Genomic DNA, 22,596 nt, shown 5'->3' on the forward strand with positions numbered 1-22,596 from the left:
TTGGCACAAATAATAACTATTGTACTTCGCATTTATTATATAGACAACTTCACGGCTATTGAATGAAGAACACGTACAAGGAAGGAAGATACTGTCACAGGGAACAACGCTTTTAAATATTTACATGAACGTGCTAAAATACATTTGAGGAGGAGGACGAAGAAAAGAAGGAAGAAGAGAAGGAGAAGGATTAATGATGACAGAGACAGGGTTAGAGTACAATGTTCCAGCATACTGCCTACGTCTCTGGAATGTACGTGAAACATCTAAAGGAAGTGCGTTTGTCGAGGAGCATCGTTCGTCCTAATCCGTGGTCTTGGTTTACGAGAGTATAACATCCTCCGACAAGATATACTGTAAGCAGCTTTGTACAGGGCGCAGGGACGAAAGCACCATAAATATAAGAGAGAGAGAGAGAGAGAGAGAGAGAGAGAGAGAGAGAGAGAGAGAGAGAGAGAGAGAGAGAGAGACTCACACGACAGAAACCTAGAGCCTCACTGAACAAAATATTCTCTAACACTGAGCTAACAATAGCCTTCTGTGCAGAAATTCACGTCCTTCATGCTCCCGAAGGAACATGAAGCTGTGACCCGCGTGCAGAGCCTGGGAGTGGGAAAGGGAGAGGGAGAAGGTCAGGGGCTGCAGGGCGTCTCACAACCACGCCGCGAGAGAGAGAGAGAGAGAGAGAGAGAGAGAGAGAGAGAGAGAGAGAGAGAGAGAGAGAGAGAGAGAGAGAGAGAGAGAGAGAGAGAGAGATACATTTATCCGAGCGTGAATGTCACAATAACCCAAACTGTCACTAACACACAAAAAACACATCCCACTCAGGGACAACCGCTGGGCTACTCACAAACACACGTCAAAATAAATACATTTTTTTTTTTTAATTCCATGTCATCTACGTAAAGCTTTTAACCCACGTTTTAATTATAACTGCCTGATATGGCTTGCGGCCTCTAAAGGTCCTCAGTACGTATAATAGCGTCAGTCTTTTTTTCTTCAAGGGCGCCACATCAACACGCGGCCGTCTTGTAGTCACTCTTGCAGCTCACTCACTCGCCGCTCATGAGCTTCTCAAGGCGTGATGATCTGCCGCGCCTTTTCTCACATACGCAGTGTGGTCCACCTCTTTACATCACATGCTGCCGCTGATAGAAACACTTTCTGTGACACACCTCACTAGTATTATCTTATTTTTTGTTTTCGCTTGCACACTCAAGGAACATTTCATCTGACGCACCCAGTTCGTTGCCCTCTGGGTGCGGAACTCGGCGCAAAACTTCCTGGTGCAGGTGTTTAGGTCCCGATGAGCGCGGCCGAGAAGCTTGATCCTGTTCTCACCTGCAGAGGTCTCCTGGGGAGGAAGGAGCCTGATGAGCACAGAATGATCGTCACTTTGAGACTTAGTTTAACTGATATACTTGCATCATCAAGAGTATTGAACGTGAGTCTGCCGTGAGGAGTTAAGTCAACATCATCTGTCCATCCATCACGCATGCCGCTGTGGGGTCAAGATCTATCAAGCAAGAAGACTGACACATGGCACTCTAGCCACAAAAAAAAAAAAAAAAAAAAAGTTGATAGGGCACCTGGCATGGTGAAGGTTAATGTCGTAAGGGATCGGGGTCAACTTAAAGCGGCAGGCAAACAGTGGGATGCCAGAAGAAAGATTACTTACTTTGTGGGATTGTCGACGGCGACAAGGAGCGTGTCACCTCTCATTAGGACGACGTGGCCCACCAGCACCGCCGTGACCGAGCCCTCGCCCAGGCCTCCCGACCACTCCAGCCGACGCCTGCACCGCCAGGGAAAATGTCACGTTAGAAGCTCACATAGTAACATGACGCTAGTGCAATGAATAATGAATGAAGAGGAAAACGATTCATATTGCAATGTGGTCTTCATTCTTAATTGCCATTTGCTCATAAAGACAAATTTCAAAGACCACAGAGATGATTAATCAGATTCTTAATAGTGTTTTCTCCTTGATGGTGCCGAATCCTTGTCAAACAGTCATTGGAATCATGAAGACACACTTGAAAACCTAGTAACTTCCACTGCAGTAAAAGTAGTCAGCATGAGGCGACAGAACGTTTGGGAACACTTAAATGAATTGTAGTAACGTAAGAGAATCTAATATTAATAACGAACCACATGAACATTTCTCCCACCACCATTATAACTACCAGCATCACCTCCTGAATTAGTCAGCGTGGCCACTCACCTGTCCCTGGCGCACGTGGTAATGCACAGATAGACGCTAATGTCTTGCGGCGGTTCGAGCGGGGGGCTGTTGGGGCGGCCGTAAGGGTGCAACACCAGGGAGGCGGCCACCTGGTAGATGCCGCGCTTGATCGCCGAGAACCCGCCGTGCTGCAGGACCATCCGCCGTTCGAATACCCCCGGGGAGAACGTCTGCGGCAGGTGGTGATGGTGAGAGTGTGTGTGTGTGTGTGTGTGTGTGTGTTGTTGTTATTGTTGTTGTTGACGATGAATATCTCTCTCTCTCTCTCTCTCTCTCTCTCTCTCTCTCTCTCTCTCTCTCTCTCTCTCTCTCTTTCTCTCTTCCTAATGAGGCAGAGGTTTAGCGGTACTTACAATGGTGAAGGAGTCGACGATTGAGAGTCCAGAGGGGTTGAGGACGAGGGGGCGTGGCAGAATGGCGGTGAAGGCAGCCTTTACGCGGCCCCGACCCGCCCGGGACGATCTCTGGCCCTCGCCTGACTCCAGACTCGTCGCGTTTGGCAAGCTGTTGTTTTGACTCAAGTAGTCTGCGGGGACACACGTTATCAGACACCGAGTAAGACGAATGAGGGAACTGGGTATAGCATAATGATCAAGTACGTTTTCTTTTAAGTAAAGTTTTGCGTCTTGTAGATTAAATATAGTGAATATTAAGTAAGTCAGAATGAATTAAATGTCGAGGCTCTCCAAATCGGGGAAAACTTCAAAGCCAAACCAGTCATGGGATCACAAAACACGTGTAATTCTAACCTCTCAGAAAGTCCTTGATGTACTCTTCCATCTCCTGCGTGGTGAAAGTCCCTCCCGGGGCTCCTGGGGGACCTACGGGTCCCCGGCGCCCCGGGGGACCGGGAGGGCCTTCCTTTGGCATGGGGATGCGGTTCTTTCGGTTTCTCATGCGATTCTTCCGTGATTTGACACTCTGTGCCTCAGAGTTGCGAAGGAAAAAATCCCAGGTTTTGCGGGGATCGAGCGCGGGGGGCTGTGGGAAGAAAGAACAATTAATTGGTTACGGTATCAAACTATCCTTGGAATATTCATCGCCAATCAAGTATAACGAGAGAAAATGATTCTAAGAGAGATGACGAGAAATGGAGGTGACGTGTCGGCCTCCGACAGACAAGGCTTAGTAGCTCAGGCGGATGATGGAGATGCAATAGTGAAGCAGATGATTCAAAGCCCAACGAACCCAGTAATGTTCATCGAGACTCGAACTCTCATTACGCCGAGACAAACTCTTAAAAGGAAGCTGTGCCGGATGCGATCCGGGCTGGTGCAGGATGTAAACAAGGCGGCGTAACCTTGAGGGTGTCATGTTGGTGAAACTGAACCAGGAATGTGTTGGGTCGCAGTGTTACGTGAACCAAGCGGGTCAAATTCCTCACGAAATCCCGGCGCGGTAGCCGGGGAGGAAGCGTGGCGGCGGACACCCAGGCTCTGCACCGTCCGCCTCTCCACGCCCAGCCCCGCCCCACCCTCCCCCTTGGGAGACTGCCGTGACCTCATAATTTTGGTGAATTCTGATGATGACCCGACTTTAAAAATGTGTGTGTGTGTGTGTGTGTGTGTGTGTGCACCTTACCTCCTCCTCCTGGCTGTCTTTCTGCCACAAAGTCTGCAGGCTCTGAAGGGTGTTGCTGCCGAGGGAGAGGTCGCGGGCGTGGCTTCCTCTCACCATGCTCCTCACGCCCTCCGTCTCCTGCAGGTTCAGTAGCAGCATCAGCAGCAGCCAGACGCCCATGGCGCCTGCTCGCCAGCACAGTCCTCCCTGCATCCTCTCACTCTCCTCTTACGATGCCGTCTCTGCTGCCTCAGCTGTTGATGCTGATGTGGGTGTCGGTAGTACTGCTGACGGTGCTGATGCTGCTCAGTAATGCGCTACGTCGTTGCTGTGTTCCCCGCCGCTACTACGGAGAGTCATGGGCTGCATGAAAGTGCTGAGGCGCAGATCATCAAGCTGTACTGGTGCTTATGACGTGCTGTGGGGGAGAGACGATCCCGATTAGCAAGAAGACGACCGTGACCATGACCACAGCACCGGCAGCCAAACTCCTGATTTAAAGGTCGGCTCAGAATACCCGCATGCAATCTCATCAAATTTCGCGCCTTTCCCCTCCCTCAGCCAGGCGCCTCAGGCCGGCCACGCGTCCTCCACGCTCCCACGCCGGTCCCAGACGGTGCAACACGCGCCATAGCTTAAAACAACACTTTAGACCTTAAAGCGTTCCATAAGTAGAGTTTGAAAGGCGGTAACGGCAACACAATCTGCTCGAGGTACTTGAGCCGAGGTCGGCTGCTCGGCGAGACGGACGTAAACACGGGCAGACAGACTGACACACACACACACACACACACACACACACACACACACACACACGGAGAGAGTGCCAGGTACGAGTGCCAGACACGGCTGAGTGATTCGTGACGACAACAAGTGTGCGGCGGACGGTCCCAGACATCAGAGGCTCCACGCGCCGTCAAGCCTCACACAAATGATCAACAAAGCGGGGATTCTGAGGTACATGATTACACGGGAGCGCGCCTGCATTCACCTGTGCAGGGGATGAATTCAATACGGGATCACGGAGACAGCTCCCCTGTGCGTCGGGTGAAGGGGGGCAGCGGCACCAAAAAGGCCGATATCAGGTGTGGCTGTGAGGGATGTGGGCCTTGTGCCACCTCACCCATAAGAGTTCTGCGTCACTCTTTTTTTCCCTCTCCCTTTTTCCTCGATAAAGAGCCATTCTGAGAACTCTTGGGATACCTCTGAGAAAACTAATGATGGCCACAACTTTTTCCCCACCGGCAATGAGTACTAATTTTGATCTAATGCGGAAAGGAAACGATTTTTGAGGAAGAAAATAAAGGTGGATAGGAAGGGCGGCCTACATGAAGGAAGGACAGCTCTTCGGGACATCAAACAAGCCCTGGGCAGTGAGGAGCAGCCCTTATATAGAGAAGGATGTTGTTCTGACTTAGTGGCGCGGTGGATCGGCGCCAGGAGTCAAGCGGATACACACACACCCTCACGGCGCCTGTATTTCCATTTGACACATTACCCCACATTTCCACATCGCCGTGACTCACTGATCTACCCATCGCCAAGTCTGCACACGCACCCGATTCACCGCGCATATTCACAGCCACACGCTCTTCCTCCGCTACGCCCGCTGTTGCTCATCCTTCACCTGCAATCGCGCCCTCTCCTCTTCCTGTTTCCCTCGCCGTATCGTCGCTTGCCTCCTCCCACCATGTCGCTGAAGAGGTTGTGTTTTATTGCCAGCGGTAGTGCTGCCACTTTGCTCGCCCTGGTATCAAACTACTGCTACACCACTCGACGCGCTCTGCAGCCTCACCCCAGGCAGGACCACCCCGCCAAACCCGCCAAACCCTTGCACCTCGGCACACACGCATCAATACACACCACGCCATTTCTTTTTTCTCTCTTTTCTTTTTTTATTCCCACCCTTCAGGTATAAATCAGCACGAGAGAGAGAGAAGGAGAGAACATCCAAACCCATATTAGCGTGGCGTGAATAGCGAGCGCTGCCTTGGAATCGAAGCGGAGAGATGAAGGTTTGAGAGCGTATGTAAAAAAGGTTCCTCAACACTCGCTTCATTTCAATTGGTTTCGACACTGGTATACGTAGCAACTGCTGTAATTGTGTGTGTGTGTGTGTGTGTGTGTGTGTGCAAGGCTATTGAGATTATCACACTCAAAGGGAATGACAGAACAAAAAAGCAAGGAACCATATAGTAAAAGGGGAATAGACGTAAACAAGATAATTTAGGTGCGTCGCGCCGTCGGGTGTCAGGAGTGTGACGGACGTGAGTGCATAGGTGAAGAAAAGCATGCTGGGAGTGGTGACGGAGGAGAGGCGGGGAAGGGACGAGTGACAGCATGAATGAAAGGATCGGTAACGCTACATAGGTGAGAGAGAGAGAGAGAGAGAGAGAGAGAGAGAGAGAGAGAGAGAGAGAGAGAGAGAGAGAGAGAGAGAGAGAGAGAGAGAGAGAGAGAGAGAAATAAAAAAAAAGTTGAATGGAGTGAGTAATGGCGTAAGAGGGTGTGTGTAGTACGTTGGGCCGCCGAAGAACAGAAGGGAGGAGGGACAGTGAGGAGGCCGAGATGGGAGGAAGGGAGGGTGGGCCGGGAGGGGCTGCGGGAGGGGAGATCGAGGCGTGGTAATGCGTGGCTCTCCATGTTGGCGCCTCCATAATGAATGACGCATGTCTTGGCAGGGCATCCACGCACGGGTGATGGCGTCTGCCCCTGCAATCCACCTCCCTTCCTTCCTGCTTCTTTTTTTTACCCTCTCTCTCTCTCTCTCTCTCTCTCTCTCTCTCTCTCTCTCTCTGCAAAATATATATTGGAGGTTTTCCTGTCACTTTTCCCTTCCGCCTTTCGCTCCTCCCTCTTCCTCTTTTTCCTCCTCTCTGTCTCCCTCATCATCTCCTCCATCTCACACTTTTTTCACCTCAATAACTTACAACGTTTATCCCTCACATTCGTTCCCCGTGCCGTGTGAGATCCATTTTACGTATATATTTCTTATCCCATCTTCAAGACCCGCCGTCCCTCCAGCACACACTCACTCCTCTGTTCCCTTTTCCTTCCCTCAAACCGCTCACACTTCCCTTCCGTCTCCCTGGGCTGCCCTCCTCCCGCCCCTCAACAATATCAAGGCCGCGGCAGGACCGGGATGAGGGCCGCACTTCGGTACCTTGTGTTTGTTTATTGCTCTGCTGGCCTGCGGAGGGGAGCAAGCGGAATAAGATGCTACAGAGGCGCCACGTAAGCTCATCGCAGGAAATCGTGGTGATGTGTACAACTGCAGGTTATGGAGAGGCGTAAGGTATGGTCAGGTATTATACTTCTGCTGCCATAACGAGAAAAAGTAAAAAAAAAAAGTTTGCTTGTGGTATTTTCAAAGCGTTAGATGAAGGAAAGCGTCAAGTATTGAGGGGAAAAAAAATAAATGTTTTGGAAATGTTGACAAATAAGTTCGTCCATTAACGGTGAATGAATGGGATAAATTTAGCGCGTGGTCGAGGCAAACAATAGCCAGTGAAGAGCGTTAAGAAGAGGTGAGGTGAGACGAATATAGGTCTGCAGGCGGTGATGTAAGCGATTTGCCTTGTATGGGCGCCGCGCTTGCAGCAGTAATTGTTGTTGTTGTGTTCGACGGATCTGTGTGTCCGCCTGACTGGCCTGCTTTCCTGACAGGCGAGAAGCATCCATCAGCGCGACGCACGAGGCAAAGGACGAGGTAATGAAGCGTAACTGTTAACACCAACACGCAGCACAAACCTGTCAGCATCAAATAACCAAACATCAAACACTCAACGACCAACATCCAACACTGAGCACCTCGCCAGCTTCTGCTTCTCAGCCTCAGCTTATACCCCGACTCTCACAGTTCCCCAGTCAGCACCCATCTAGCATCCAGCGAACACTGAGCACTGGCCGGCCTCCACCTCGCGGCACTCAGCACCGCCCAGCAACGAGCAGAACCCGCCGGGAGGCACCCAGGGCGCCTAGCCTAGACACACATCAAGACTTTATTCTAACCCAGATCCGCGCAGCCTCCCATCGACGTCATCAGTCCTCACCCGCGTAATTAAGCGTGTGAGGCGCACTGATCCCTGCCGGGAGACACCGCGACGGAGCGCCCGACGGGGAAGGCTCCCGGGACTCGGCCGTTCCCAGGGGAGGCGCTTAGGGAAGAGAGAGGGACTGTGTACGTGTATACAGACAGAGCAAACAAAGTTGAAGAGCGTTGCCTGAGGGGCTTCCGGCCGCCTCCCAGCCACTCCCATGTAAACAGAGCAACCTGAGAGCGTGACTCAAGATGGTGTGTCATGCGAGAGCCGCCACCGCCGCTCACTTCAATAGACTGTTGGAGTCATAACACTGTTACGCGCGTCACTCAAAAAATGACGCCGCCGCCGCCTCGTTCCTCGCCACACGCGTCCACTTCCAACTTTCCTTGAGTCACGAACCTTCCGCTCAGACGCCAGCACCAACTCACCAATACACCAACACATACACGCACACCATACCCACGCCTACCTCTCGCTAACACTTACATTCCCACAGTTTCTTGCCGCACCAGCCTATGCACACACACACACACACACACACACACACACACACACACACACACACACACCTCGACCACCCATGAGAGCTGAGTGGAAACCTCCGGATGATTATGATTTAGTTACAACCTCTCAAGTTCTCGTTACTTTACCGGGAGGAAGGAGAGTGAGAAAGGAAGAGGAAGGAAGAGGGTCAATGGGAAAGGGAGAGGGAGGAAAAGGATAGGGGCAGTAAGGAGGAAGGAAGAAGAGAAAGCCAAGGGAGACAGAGGTGGAGAAGAGAAAGAAGAGAAGGAAGAGGGTGAGAGTAAGGAGAGAAACAGGAAGAAGATAGATAAAAGGAAAAGGATGAGAGAGAGAGAGAGAGAGAGAGAGAGAGAGAGAGAGAGAGAGAGAGAGAGAGAGAGAGAGAGAGAGAGAGAGAGAGAGAGAGAGAGAGAGATGAGGAAAGAATGGGATACGAAAAAAAAAATACACGAAAGAAGGAGGAAGAGATGGACAAGACGAGGAAGAAAGTGAGAAAGAGAACTGAAGAAAGAGAAAAAGATAGAACAGAGAAGAAAGAAGATAGGAAAGAAAGCAACCAGGAAGATATGCAAGGTAAGAAAGAAGATGAAAGGATAATATGAATCAAGAGGAAGAGAGAGAGGGAGGGGGCGTGGAGAATGATAAGGAGAGGGAGGGAGGGAGGAAGAAGAGACAATGGAGGCAAGGAAAGCTGAGAATCTTGCCTCCGGAGTGAGAAATAAGCAAGACTTCTGAGAAAGGTGAGTGAGGCTTCGTGATTCACCTCCCTGTCTAGAGAGAGAGAGAGAGAGAGAGAGAGAGAGAGAGAGAGAGAGAGAGAGAGAGAGAGAGAGAGAGAGAGATGGTGCAGGTGCAAGAATGAGGTGCGAAGATTGAGTGTCAAAAGGAGATTGGCAGAGAGAGAGAGAGAGAGAGAGAGAGAGAGAGAGAGAGGAGAGAGAGAGAGAGAGAGAGAGAGAGAGAGAGAGAGAGAGAGAGAGAGAGAGAGACAGGCAAACAGACCAAACAGAACGAAAGAAACATATTCATTTCTTATTTGTATGATTATCATCGTTACATCATTTTCATTCCTAAGTAGTAGTAGTAGTAGTAGGAACGCACAGTAACATTATACCACCATGCTCTCCTTTCTACCAATGTTTTTGTTCTGATGGCCGTCATTATCATCCTTACGAGAAACCAAGTGACGGATTCAAGCACCGGCACCCACCCAACACCCACCCATCATCCACTCATCATCCTTTCAAGCCGCGTCTGTCCGCCTCTCCCTTCCTCTCCCAGCCCCCTCTCCCTGTCCGCTCTCATCACTTCATCCACCTCCTTATCTCTCCACTAATTTTCCTCCCACGTTTCTCTCTCTCCACTGCCTCCCTTCCACTTCATCCTTTCCCATCTCTCTCTCTCTCTCTCTCTCTCTCTCTCTCTCTCTCTCTCTCTCTCTCTCTCTCTCTCTCTCTCTCTCTTTCTTTATGCCCTTTCTTCCCTCCTTCCCTCCTTCTTTCTCGTATTTTCTCCCTGTTTATCTTTCTGGCCCATCTCTCTCTCTCTCTCTCTCTCTCTCTCTCTCTCTCTCTCTCTCTCTCTCTCTCTCTCTCTCTCTCTCTCTCTCTCTGTACCATCATATCTCACTCTTACCTCTCTTTTACACCCTTTTTCCCTTCACTCTTCTTTGCTCTCTTTCCCTCCTCCCTCTTCCTTTCCCCTCTCTCTCTCTCTCTCTCTCTCTCTCTCTCTCTCTCTCTCTCTCTCACTCCTCTCTCTCTCTCTCTCTCTCTCTCTCTCTCTCTCCACTCCTTCACTGACTGATCTGACCTTGTAAGGAATCAATTCTCCATTAAATCCAAATACATTCATTGTAAGTCGCGGCCAATAACCAGAGGAGAGGTGACGAGAAGATCTCTCTCTCTCTCTCTCTCTCTCTCTCTCTCTCTCTCTCTCTCTCTCTCTCTCTCTCTCTCTCTCTCTAGGGTGCACGTAGTCTTCGGTAACTTGTTTCTAATTAACCTGAGGCAATTTGCAAGTCTTCATCTCAAGGAGCAACACTCGATACAGGAGGAGGAAAAGGAGGAGGACGAGGAGGAGGAGGAGAAGAAGGCGGGAGGAGGAGGAGGAGGAAGAGGGAGGAGGAGGAGGAGGAGGAGGAGAAAAACTTTGGACCTGAATGGGAGAAGGCTGAGTGAGAGTTTTCAATTAAAGTTAAGAAGTACTCTCTCTCTCTCTCTCTCTCTCTCTCTCTCTCTCTCTCTCTCTCTCTCTCTCTCTCTCTCTCTCTCTCTCTCCGTGTCTTTTTTTCACATTCCCCTACTTTTTATACGGAGAATTGCGGTTGATTTTATATGTATTCGTATATGTGTATCATGGGTATTTGTATGTATGAAGGGGTGCATGATGTCTGTCTGTCTGCCTGCCTGTCTGTTCGTTCTTCTTCTAATCTGTCTGTTTGACTGTCTGTTTGTCTGGGTGTTTGTCTATCCTACTGCTAATCTGTCTGTCCGTTTGTTTCTCTGCTAATCTGCCTGTCTGTCCCTATACTAATCTCTCTCTCTCTCTCTCTCTCTCTCTCTGGCGGGTCCTCCTCGTCCCCACCACAGCCTGGGCGCCGCCCGCCTTTTGTACCCGCTGCTCTAAGGCGACACCTGTTTGTTTTCCTTCGAGTCTGCCTCCAGTTTCTTCCTCCTCCTCCTCCTCCTCCTCTCTCTCTATCATCTCTCTCTCTCTCTCTCTCTCTCCTCTCTCATCTCTCTCTCTCTCTCTCTCTCTCTCTCTCTGTCATTTCTCTGTTCGTTCTACAACTTCTTATCATTTCTTTTGTTGTTGTTTTAATTTAGTTTCGATTTTCATTTGTTATTAATTTTTTTTTTTACGTCCATGATTCTCCTTCTTCTACTTGTGCTATGAAAATTTTTTATATAATGTATGTTGCATTTTCCTTCCTTTATGTTTTTTTTTTTTTTTCAGTAAATTCTACGTTATTACAAAATAGTTCTTAATTCTTGCCCTTTCTTCTTTTCAATATCTGCATCTTTTACACGCTTCCACCTCACCGTTCCCTCATAAACAACAGCATCCCAGCATTAACATTCCTCTCATTCTCTCATCGCGAGTACCCATGCTGCTCACGGTTTTTTTTCTCTCGTCCTCCTCTCATCTACACACGCGGAACATACTATCCGGCCCGGCGCAGTACGGAAGACCCACCAGGGGACCGAGAGAAAGGAACACCAAGAAAATACTCGAGCTTGCTAACTAGCCAATATGACCCTGACATGCTGCTTACATTGCTAACTCATGGCGCCTCGGGTTGTCGTGAAAACAAAGCGATAAAAGGAAGGGTAAATCTAATGTTGCAAACCCGAGGGGAGAGACAGTGTGGACAGCAAACGTCTTGACCGCGGAGAAAAAGCAAACTGTGTGGCGGCGGCTCGAGTCATTGTTTGGGCTGGTCCTCGTTGTGCCCGGGCGTGTGGGCTTCCCAGGGGCCTCTTTTACCCCTCCTCCCCTTCCCGTAACACTGAAAATATCTCTCAGGACAGTAAACAAGTGTGGTAGCGTAATATTCTCGTGTTCAAGGTTACGTAATAAAAAAAATTCGAAGTTGATTGTTGGCAGTGAAAAGGTCCAAAGCCTCCCTCGTGTTCCCGGCATCCACCTCCTCCGTCCCTTCCTTCGCGGCCGTCACTCACGCACCACAGGCCGTCACAGGAGCACACTCTCTCCATCCCCCCAGACGAGTGTGATACAATTTATAAAAAGGTTTTCCCTTTCACAGTTCCTTATAAAGAGTGAAGAACCTCAAAAGCCTGTCTGTCACTCCCTCAATGACACACACGCCATACAGAGCGCCTCCCGCCCCTCCCTCCACCACCACCACCACAGCGCTGGGCATTAATAGACGCTGACGGGGCGGGGCAGAGGGAGTCCTGTGCTCGCACCCTCCATGGGATGAATCAAATAAAAGCCTCCAACAAAGGCCTTCGTCAGGAGAGGGTCCATAAAAATACTAAAAAAGCTGCGGAAAAGTTTTGATTACTACGAACTTCAAGGAATATAACGATGCTGGAGATACAGAAATCATCCAGGCTTTTTTTATTCTTATTTCTTATTTATATATTTTTCACTTGGCCTTTTTTACTTCCCATTTTTTCTTTTTAAACATGAGTTAGAATGGTGGCGCAGTGACCAGACTTAGAGCACTATTCCTGAACATTTCGTCTCATCTTTCCTTTGTATTTAGGCGCTTACTAGAAGACATTCAGGGCTTGCAAGGGTGTCTGCATGATTCTAGTAACAGTGCAAAGCGAATTCAGCATGATCAGTAAGAAAAACACGAATGAAAACCAGACAAATAATCTTTGAGGCCCTGAGAGAGAGAGAGAGAGAGGAAGAGAGGAAGAGAGAGGAGAGAGAGAGAGAGAGAAGAGAGAGAGAGAGAGAGCGAACAAAGCACATCGGAATCCCGGGCCTTACTGCTGCCGAAGCTCGGGGTTAAGGCTTACTGACGCCAAGTAGTGATGACCGCGGACAGGAGAGGACCCTCAACGCCTCACGTCCTTCCTTAACCGGTCCTCTCCAACTTTGTAACCTAATGAACACAAATGGACCGAATAAGGAGTAATGAATTTTGTTGTATGTGCTCCCCGCCCCCACGGGAGGTAAATGTCTCATCGCCAGCGCCCAAATTTGTGTTCGATCGAGATGAAGGGACAAGATGCTTAGGGAAGGTTACGAAGGGAGAGGAAATGGGACAGGTAGAGAGAGGAAGAGCTAGGGAGAGGGGGAGAGATGGAGTGGGCAATGATGGAGGTAACGTGTGAGAGTTAGCAGAGGTGAGTGATGAGTGAGAGAAAAGTATAGAGAAGTATAGATTATGAACAAAGTATAATTGCACATACATACTAATACCCATGAAGAGAGAAACATAATATATATATATATACTATATATATATATATATATATATATATATATATATATATATATATATATATATATATATATATATATATATATATATATATATATATATATATTAATATATATATATATATATATAATATATATATTAATATATTAATACATATATATATATAATACTTAACATAAATAAATGTACAACAACAACAACAACAACAACAACAACAACAACAACAACAACAACAAATCGAATGCGCAGTACAGAGAGAGAGAGAGAGAGAGAGAGAGAGAGAGAGAGAGAGAGAGAGAGAGAGAGAGAGAGAGAGAGAGAGAGAGACTTGAGTGAGGAAGAAAACGAATGGCGTAGAAAAAGAGGGAAGGAGTAAGGGAGGGAGGATGGGAGACAAGGAGAGAAAGAGGGGATCCTGTCGGTCCTTGTGAGGAGAGAGAGAGGGAGGGAAGGAGAGGGTGAGGGAGGTAAAGTGTTTGTATGGGGACGGAGGGAGAAAGAGGGAGAGAGAAGAGAAAGAGAGGGAGAGAAGAGAGAGAGGGAGAGGTGAGAGTAACAACGAACTCTTCCCCATCATTACTCACACCACTATTAACTCCTCCACCACCAGTCACCACCATTATCATCACCATCACCGCTAGCGTCATTATCACCACCAACACCACAAGCGTCATTTGAGTCATTAACCATTATCGTCACTATCACCACCACCTCCTTGCTCACCACTGACACTTACCCCAGAACTGCATTCTCAAACCTTTCACCGTCTTATCACCGCTTTTAACAGGCTGTTGTGGAAGGTGCTGAGGTTTTCAAGAGTGTTTTCGTGACTCCGGTGATAGTTTAGCAAGAATCCTGTAACATTTGTGAGAAAAAACGGTGAAAATTATCTATTTGTCCTTTGAAAATAGTCATTATGAGTTAAAAGTGTTTCGAATTACATAAAAGTCCAGGGCAGATCTAAAACAGCCGCTAGACTCACCTTGGCGCCGCAATGTAGGGAGGAGGCGGTGTTGAATATCATGGGCATTAGTTGCAAGAGGATGGACTATGAATGATGATGTCTGTGTTAAGTTTTAGGTACCCAGGCGCTGCTTTCTGTAGGACTGCAGGTCAATTGGTATTTAGCAGTTTCCTTGTTATTTTTGTATTTATTTATTATTATTATTATTTTTTTTAGAGTTTATTTTCTCCTGTCTTCTTCATCTAACTGTACGAGTCCTAACCTTTCTCAGTTAGTAGTTCACGGGAGGAATGCGAATATTTTTTTTTTAGGCATAGTTATATAATTTTTCCACGTGTTCCTGAGTATTTATGTATTTGCGTGAGTATTACTATTATTATTACTATTACACGTGTTTATAATTATGTTTTCCTTTGTACTAGTATGATTTTATGTATCTGTTTAATTTATGGTTGTATTACGAACTATATTCAGCAAAATAAACTTCATGCAGAACTCTGTAGCTACATATTTTGATACCAATTTCAATGCTTATATATACTCATCCTTACAGCTGCAGTATATAGCTCAAGATAGTTGTAAATCTTTATGTATCCATGTACATGTACTCGTATATCTAATCAGGATTCATTTCCAGTTATATTCGGTTAGTAAACTTGAGCCAGGGTAGTTCCGGTGCCTTGCGTAACGCTTCAAGCAACTCGTGGTGATGCGGGAGGGTTGGCATGCCTGGTCGGGGTTGTTTCGTCAGGTTCGAAGCGCCCAGTGAACGTTGCGAAACCCATGCTGTGGTGCTGTTGGTAAGGGAGGGCTCAGGAGGGCGCACGACGCAGGGCTGCAGCTAAAATGCGCGGCTAACACGCTGTCTTCGTTTGTGATGCTATTCCATATTCTTGTACAGGGCAGCATCGTATCTCGACGGGCTTTAACAGGGTGTGGTGGGAGGCATCGGGGATCTCAAGCGTGTTTTTCTGTTTAGTATTATTATTCTTTTTTACACAAGGATTCTACACCGTGAATGGGAAAAAAAAAGAAATAGAATAAATAAAACAAGAAATATGATAATCCGATTAATTATGTCTGGTCTTAGATAGTCCTCGTGAGAATCCATTGAGTTAATACGGGTCTGTACAGTATAGTTTCGTAAATGATTCGCGTAATTCTTATAGTTAAACTGTTATAGTGTGTAAGCGTGCAGTTAGTAGCTGATGTTATACTTTCATTGAGGTGTACTTGTGCATTAGTCTATCTCTATATCAGTTTAGATATTCGTAATCACTGGCTTACATGATTCTTCTGCAGGAAAATAAAGTATCTGTACACCAGTGAATCTCTATTTGTCATTTCAGCTATTAGTGGTTAGCGCGCCTTCTTCCGATACTGTCTGTAGCATCTCTATATCAGTGTAAGTATTCATAATCATCATTAGCCAGAGGCTGTGCTGCAGGACAGAGGTATCTGTGTACTACATGTGAATCTTTTCTCCTCATTTAGCGGTTAGAGGTTAGTGTGTCTCCTTCCGCAGCCAGACAGGACGGTACTTCAAGTCTCTAATGTCGCTCACGGTTCCCACGAGACACGGCAGCGTATGGGACTTTCTGTGGTCTTACAGTAATGAGTTGAGGGCTCTTAATGACCCCGACACTCCATCAAACACAAGCTAACAGAGTGAGCAGCGTGGTGTTGCGTCAAACACTCGATGTAAAGGGAGTGTTACGGTGAAGTCGAACTTGAGACTGTCACTTTCGTCACTATCTCCACTACTTTTAATAGGATCTTGTGAAAGTTCTAGGGATTTCCAGAGGTGTTTTCAGGATTCTCGTGGTAATTTAATAAGGATTCCGCATCACCAATGGGAAAAACACCCACAAGAACCTTTGTCATTCCACAAGGCCTAGTGGAAGATATGGAGATTTCAGAGAGTGCTTTCAAGATTTTAGTAATAGCAATAGCAAGGTTTTAGTAACAAACATTCCAAAACACCCACTACAACGTGACTAATCATCGCTATACCCTTAGCAAATGAAAGTTATTAAGTTCAACAAGCTTTCTTAGTCAATGAAAAAAAAGGAAAACGCTAGAATCTGAGTAATTACTGCTGTACTCTTTATAAAATCCTCTACAGCATTCCTTTCCCCCGCAAAAAAAAAAAAAAAAAACAAACTGATGGCATGATATTATGAATTAAAATAAGTTTCTGTTGATTCATTTTACTGACTTCATTAATGTTTGTTCACGGGGAGGCTCACGTGAAGACTTGTAAGGAAAGTTTTGCATCACCGTGGAATTTGTCTGTTTACTCGTGACGGTCCCAGGAAATAAGAGGGTGTTACGGAGATGCTTTCGGAAACATGACTTGGTGTGGAATTTTCAGGTGAAGGGATGGTCGTGTGTGTGTGCGTGCGTGTGTGTATGTGTGTGTGTGTGTGTGTGTTTGTGCGTGTGTGTGTGTTTGAGTGAGTGTTTGAGTGTGTGTTTTTCCTGCTTTTAGTGCTTATCAGTATTGAATGGTTCAGTAAGTGGGGGTGATAGTGGTGATAAGTGTGGCGGTATTGATGGCACTGTTGCTTATGTTACATACTGGTACTTCTGTTACTGTTGCTACTCCTTTTCTTCCTCCTCCTCTTCCTCTTACTACTGCTACTACTACTACTACTACTACTACTACTACTACTACTACTACTACTACTACTACTACTACTACTACTACTAAAAAATGTATAACCTGACCAGAAATAAGGTTCACAATACTTAATAAAGCCTTAAAACACACACACACACACACACACACACACACACACACACACACACACACACACACACGTCTTAAGATTGTGTTCGAATGTGTGTGTGTGTGTGTGTGTGTGTGCGTGTGTGTTCACCCACCGCATGCTGCCCGAAGGAAGGATCTAGACTCTCACACCGACAAAAAAGAAAGAAAAAAAAAATGAAAAAGAAGAAGAGAAATCTAATCATCTTCTGAAATCGATGTCAGTCACTGGAAGACAAATAAAAGGACGCATCATCAAAACAATGGAGAGAAAGACAAACACTTGATTACAATACAAGACGAAGCAACGAGAAGGACGAAGAGGACGAGACGGAGGAGCAGGAAGAGCAGGAAGAGGAGGACGGGGCGCAAGAGGACGAGAGGAGTGAATAGAAGAGAAAGACAATGATGGTAATGATAATAGTAGTAGTAATAATAATAATGATAATAATAATAATGATAATAATAATAATAATAATAATAATAATAATAACAACAACAACAACAACAACAATAATAATAATAATAATAATAATGATAGTAAGAAGAAGAAGAAAGAAAGAAAAATGAAAGAAAAAGAAGAAGAAGGAGAATAATAACAATAATAAGAAAATGATGATGATGATGATGATGATGATGGTGATAATGGTGAGTAGTAGTAGTAGTAGTAGTAGTAGTAGTAGTAGTAGTAGTAGCTAGTAGTAGTAGTAGTAGTAGTAGTAGTAGTAGTAGTAGTAGTAAAAGGAGGAGGAAGAGGAGGAGGAGGAGGAGGAGGAGGAGGAGGAGGAGGAGGAGGAGGAGGGAGGAGGAGGAGGAGGAGGAGAGGAGAGGAGAGGATGAAAATAGAAAAGAAGAAGGAGAAGGAGAACAACAACAACAACAACAACAAATATATTATGACGATGGAAAATAAAAAAAAAAGTAAGTAAATAAAGAAGTTAATATCGTGAGGAAAAAGAAATTTCATCTTAATCAGAAACCAAAGGCAGACAGAGGAAGGAAGGAAAGAAGGAAAGAAGAAAGGAAGGAAAGAAGAAAGGAATGAAGGAAGAAAAGAATGAAAAAAGGAAGATGAAAAGGTGGCAAGTGAAGTAAGAGCGAAAGATTTATTAAAGAAGCAACGAAAAATGAAGAAAGGGCGAGCCAAAGACGAGAGAGAGAGAGAGAGAGAGAGAGAGAGAGAGAGAGAGAGAGAGAGAGAGAGAGAGAGAGAGAGAGAGAGAGAGAGAGAGAGAGAGAGAGAGACGAGAGTGAAATTTAAGCTACGTTCGGATTAGATACAAAAAAAAAAAGAAGCTATTTTTTTTCCTTCTCCCCTTTTCGCATCATATAATTTATGCCCAAATGAGTCTGGGTTCTGGAGCGCTCCGATACCTCGAACTCACAAACAAAACAACAACAACAACAAAAAAAAAAGTAAAAGCAAATAAAAAAGTACACAGAAGTAATTATGTCTTTTCTTCTTACGCTTATTTTTTTTTCTCATCTTTTGTGTTTTACTGTAATCAAAAGTACATTACGAGGGAAGGGAAAGAAGGAAGGAAGGAAGGAAGGAATGATGGAAAAGGACGGGAAAGGAAGGAAGGAAAGAGAAACTAGAAAGGAAGGAAGGAAGGAAGGAAGGAAGGAAGGAAGGATGGATGGATGGATGGATGGATGGATGGATGGATGGATGGACGGAAGGAAGGAAGGAAGGAGAAACTAGAAAGGAAGAGAGGAAAGAAAGAAAGAAGAAAGGGAGGAGGGAAGGAAGGAAGGAAGGAAGGAAGGAAAAAAGTGAAGGACGGGAGGAAGGAAAAACTAGAGGAAAAGAACAGGAAAGGAAAGGACGAAAAGGAAGGGTAAGGAGAAAAACAAGAAAAGTAGGAAGGTGAAGGAAGGAACAAGATAAAAAAAAAATAGAGAGGTTAGGAAAGGAAGGAGAGAAAATAGAAAGGTAAGAAAGAAGGAAGGAAAGAGAAGGAAAAACAAACAAACTAAACAAAACAAAACAATATTAAAACTATGAAGAGGTTTTAGTTCACCAGTATTATCCCCTCTCTCACTCTCTCTCTCTCTCTCTCTCTCTCTCTCTTCTCCTCTCTCTCTCTCTCCTCTCTCTCTCTCTCTCTGTCCGCCCCCACCACCCTCCCACGGGCGGCCTGTCAGCACCCTACCCCTGCAGTCTTTCCGGATATTGGCTGCCTCCACCCCTCCTCGCTTGCCCCGCTCGCTCTGATTCGTCGCAACGTTTACGAAAAAAATATTACTTGAAAGCCCCCCTTGACTCCCGCCGACACACGCACCTTCTCCTCCGCTACGCCCGCCACCCACCACACACCGTCATTTGTACTAAAAAAGAAAGGGGTGGGATTAGTGTAGCAAGAAAGAATAGCTGAGTAAAGGTAGCAGATATGTGTAATGGAGATCTTTCGTGAGGCGTTCTTCGGGAAAAAGATATATTTTTTGAGGAGGAGGGAGGAAGGAGGAAGGAGAGGGAGGGGGAGAAGGAAGGAAAGAGAGGGAGGAAGAGAGAGAGAGAGAGAGAGAGAGAGAGAGAGAGAGAGAGAGAGAGAGAGAGAAGAGAGAGAGAGAGAGAGAGAGAGAGAGAGAGAGAGAGAGAGAGATACAAATAGACAGACACAAACAGACAGTAAAAGACAGAGACATATTAGCATACAAAAGACAGAAAAAAAAGACAGACAGACATACACACAGACAAAACAAACATAATACAATGCAAAAAAAAAAATCTAACAAAAAAAGCAAAAAAAGGAGAAAAAAAAGAGAAAGGAAAAGAATTAACCCCTGTCACTTCAGAGAGAGGGAGAGAGAGAGAGAGAGAGAGAGAGAGAGAGAGAGAGAGAGAGAGAAGAGAGGAGAGAGAGAGAGAGAGAGAGAGAGAGCCATACCCTCCTGTCCCTGCCGCTCGTCCATTTTTACGTATATTTGAAAACGCTGCGAGTGTGACTTTTATGCATCGAGGCTGTCGGGGTCGAGCGGCGCCTGTTTGCGTAGCGCGGTGTGGCATCAGGAGGGGCGGCGGGCGGGAGAGAGAGGGAGAGAGGGGAGTGAGGGAGTGAAGGCACCAGTGGAAGGAGGGAGGGAGGGATGGAGGAGGTGGAGGAAGGATGGTCGGGAGGTGGTAGTGGTGGTGATGGATGGTCGGAAAGTTTGTGAAGGCTGAGGAGAACGAGGGAGGGGAAATTCGATAAGTCTACATTTAAGATTGAAGGAAAGTGTTATGAGACAGATTAGATTACTGGAGGAGAGAAATAGAGAGAGAGAGAGAGAGGAGAGAGGAGAGAGAGAGAGAAGAGAGAGAGAGAGGAGAGAGAGAGAGAGAGAGAGAGAGAGAGAGGGAGAGGGCGAGGGTCGGTCAGAGGAGAGGGAGGATGGGAAAGGAAGAAGAGTAAGAGGAGTAAGGGTCTGTAGTGGGGCGGAGGGACGAGGAGTAAGAAGAGACGTGTGGAAATGGGCGATTAAAAGAGAAGGGTAGAGGGTGAGGACGCGAGGTAAGGGGACGGAGAGACGGTGAAGAGCCCTGCAAATATGTATTCTTCTCTCGTTACTTCGCATCTACGTAACCACTAAGACCATCTCCTCTCACCTGGGACTTCTTAGCTACCTGTTACCTGCAGGGTGCGAGAGGCGTGACAAGGCGCGGCACTCAAAGGGCGTGGGGAGGACGCGCAGGACGAACACGCATCACTGGCACGAGGGACAGACTGATGACACAGAATTACGAGACAGATACGTGTGGAATTTTCGTCTCGTGGGAAAAATCAATACATCAGTTACCTTGAGCGGTCAAAAGGAAAGGGGGAGGGAGGGAGGCACGGCGGGAAAGGGAAGACGTCGGGGGGAGGAGGGAGGAGCAGCTCTCCCAAGTACAGTGTTTGCCGGGCGTAAGCTGACAAGTGACCTCAGGGACACTGGACACTGCCGATCGGTCTGGCGCCTCTAAGTGGGCACCTTCTGTCGCACTCGCGGGTCATCACGTGCCTGGAAGACTGTCCCGCCAAACTAATGTGATTGAAAACAAAGCTTCCATTGTTGGAGACGAGACTGACAGAGAGCGCAGTTATACCAAGCCCTGCAAATGACGTAACGGCAAAGAACTCCTCCAGCAGCCCGGCTGAAAATCGTGACATCAGGACCTGTTTTCCTGGCGAGAGGCGCCTGGCAGGTCAGCGTCTGAGGGCGAGGCGGTGCAACGCGACCAACTTGTGCTGCGACACTGCTGAGTATCAGTGCTGACACTTGTTGGCCTGACCTTAGGGGTAAAAAATTATCTCCTAAAATATTACGTGATATAATGTGTTAATTCCTGAATGACATACTTCGTGAAAAATTACGTTTTTAACAAGTGCCAGTTTTTCTTAACCTCGAGGCCGAGACAACATAAATGCTTCTGAAAGTTTTTGACGCTTTACTCTCATAATACCTCCAGTCCCACCTGTGCGGCGGGCGATGCCCAACGTGCAGGCCGTCGCCAGAGTGGAGCGCGGCGGGTGTTGCTGGCGAGGCACCACGAGACTCACCTTGCTTTCCGACACTTTTCCATCAGATTTCACAAAGATTTGTAGCGGCACGTGTGTGACTGGCGGCATGAAAACTTTGGCCACGCGAGGAGACGCCTGACGCAGGCCTGACTCAGACTGAAGAAGGGGATGCGAGGCGGTCGCAGGACAGGGAACAAGACTTACCTCACTGTTGAGGAGGTGCGCCGCGCGTGCGTGTGTGCGGGCGGAGATGCTGCCCACTACTGGCTCGGCTCCTGGGTTCACCACTCACACCGCTGGCAAGGTCAGGTGGCCGCCGCGTCCTCGTCGACCACTGGCGCCGCGGCCCCCCCGGGTGGCGCCGGAACTCCCCCGCCACCTGACCCACCCCAGGGACGCCCACCCATGATGTCATATCCGCCTCAACCAATGGCCCGCCTCCTCAGAGCCACGTCACAGCCTCCCGCGCCAATCACCAGGCGGAGAGAGCCGCCCGCCAGCCGCCCCCCGCCACCCCTCGTTCACCTGGAAGGCGTTGGTCATGCTCTGGATCGGAACGTCACTATTGGAGAACCAATTACAAGTCGTTCCACCTTGGTAATAAAACACTTTCCGCCAATCCCGGCGGCGTGCGGGCGTGACGTCACGGCCAGGTGACCAATACTGACACAAGACCCATGTGCGCGGTAACCTGAGCGGCACTTGAGTCTTGGCGGGGCTGGATCGGATTATTATTTGTTTGTGTAGACGCGGGGCTGAGAGGGACGAAAGACCTGGCGGCAGATGATGAAAAGCCTCGACAAAAAGGAATAACGGGAGGGAGGGTGAATGGGTACGGCGGGAGGCTGGGGAGAGGGGCCACCACCCGTCAGCCGCCACCTTCACCTACGAATCCCACAATCTGAGCATCCAATCCAATCCAATCCAGGAGCATGACGGGGGGCGGGGGGAGGGGAGGGCCACCGGCTACCCTTTTTCTCTCTTTATCAGGAAGGCTGGAGAGGAAGGGAGAGAGAGGCGAGGGAAGGAAGGAGGGAGGGAGGAAGAGGACAGGAACCAGGGAGAGGAGGGAGAGAGGGAG

General features: G+C 47.6%; 1 protein-coding gene across 3 annotated transcripts; it reads right to left on the minus strand.

Annotated features, from left to right (window-relative positions):
* LOC135112621 (adipolin-like) lies at nt 1-21,877 on the minus strand. 3 transcript variants are annotated; one of them, XM_064027172.1, is made up of 7 exons: nt 21,720-21,877; nt 3,827-4,223; nt 2,995-3,226; nt 2,599-2,771; nt 2,225-2,415; nt 1,679-1,795; nt 1-1,354 (listed from the first exon to the last, which is right to left on the minus strand). In XM_064027172.1, exons 2-7 carry the CDS (start codon nt 4,016-4,018, stop codon nt 1,297-1,299), a joined length of 963 nt encoding a protein of 320 aa, XP_063883242.1. In that variant the 5' UTR covers nt 4,019-4,223; nt 21,720-21,877; the 3' UTR covers nt 1-1,296. The 3 variants fall into 3 exon arrangements, with proteins under 3 accessions (XP_063883242.1, XP_063883243.1, XP_063883245.1); XM_064027173.1 differs by lacking the exon at nt 21,720-21,877 and adding an exon at nt 21,555-21,662; XM_064027175.1 differs by lacking the exon at nt 21,720-21,877 and adding an exon at nt 5,433-5,672.
* Between the last annotated feature and the right edge of the window lie 719 nt (nt 21,878-22,596).

Source organism: Scylla paramamosain, chromosome 24 (assembly GCF_035594125.1).
Source record: "Scylla paramamosain isolate STU-SP2022 chromosome 24, ASM3559412v1, whole genome shotgun sequence".
Classification (NCBI taxonomy): domain Eukaryota; kingdom Metazoa; phylum Arthropoda; class Malacostraca; order Decapoda; family Portunidae; genus Scylla; species Scylla paramamosain.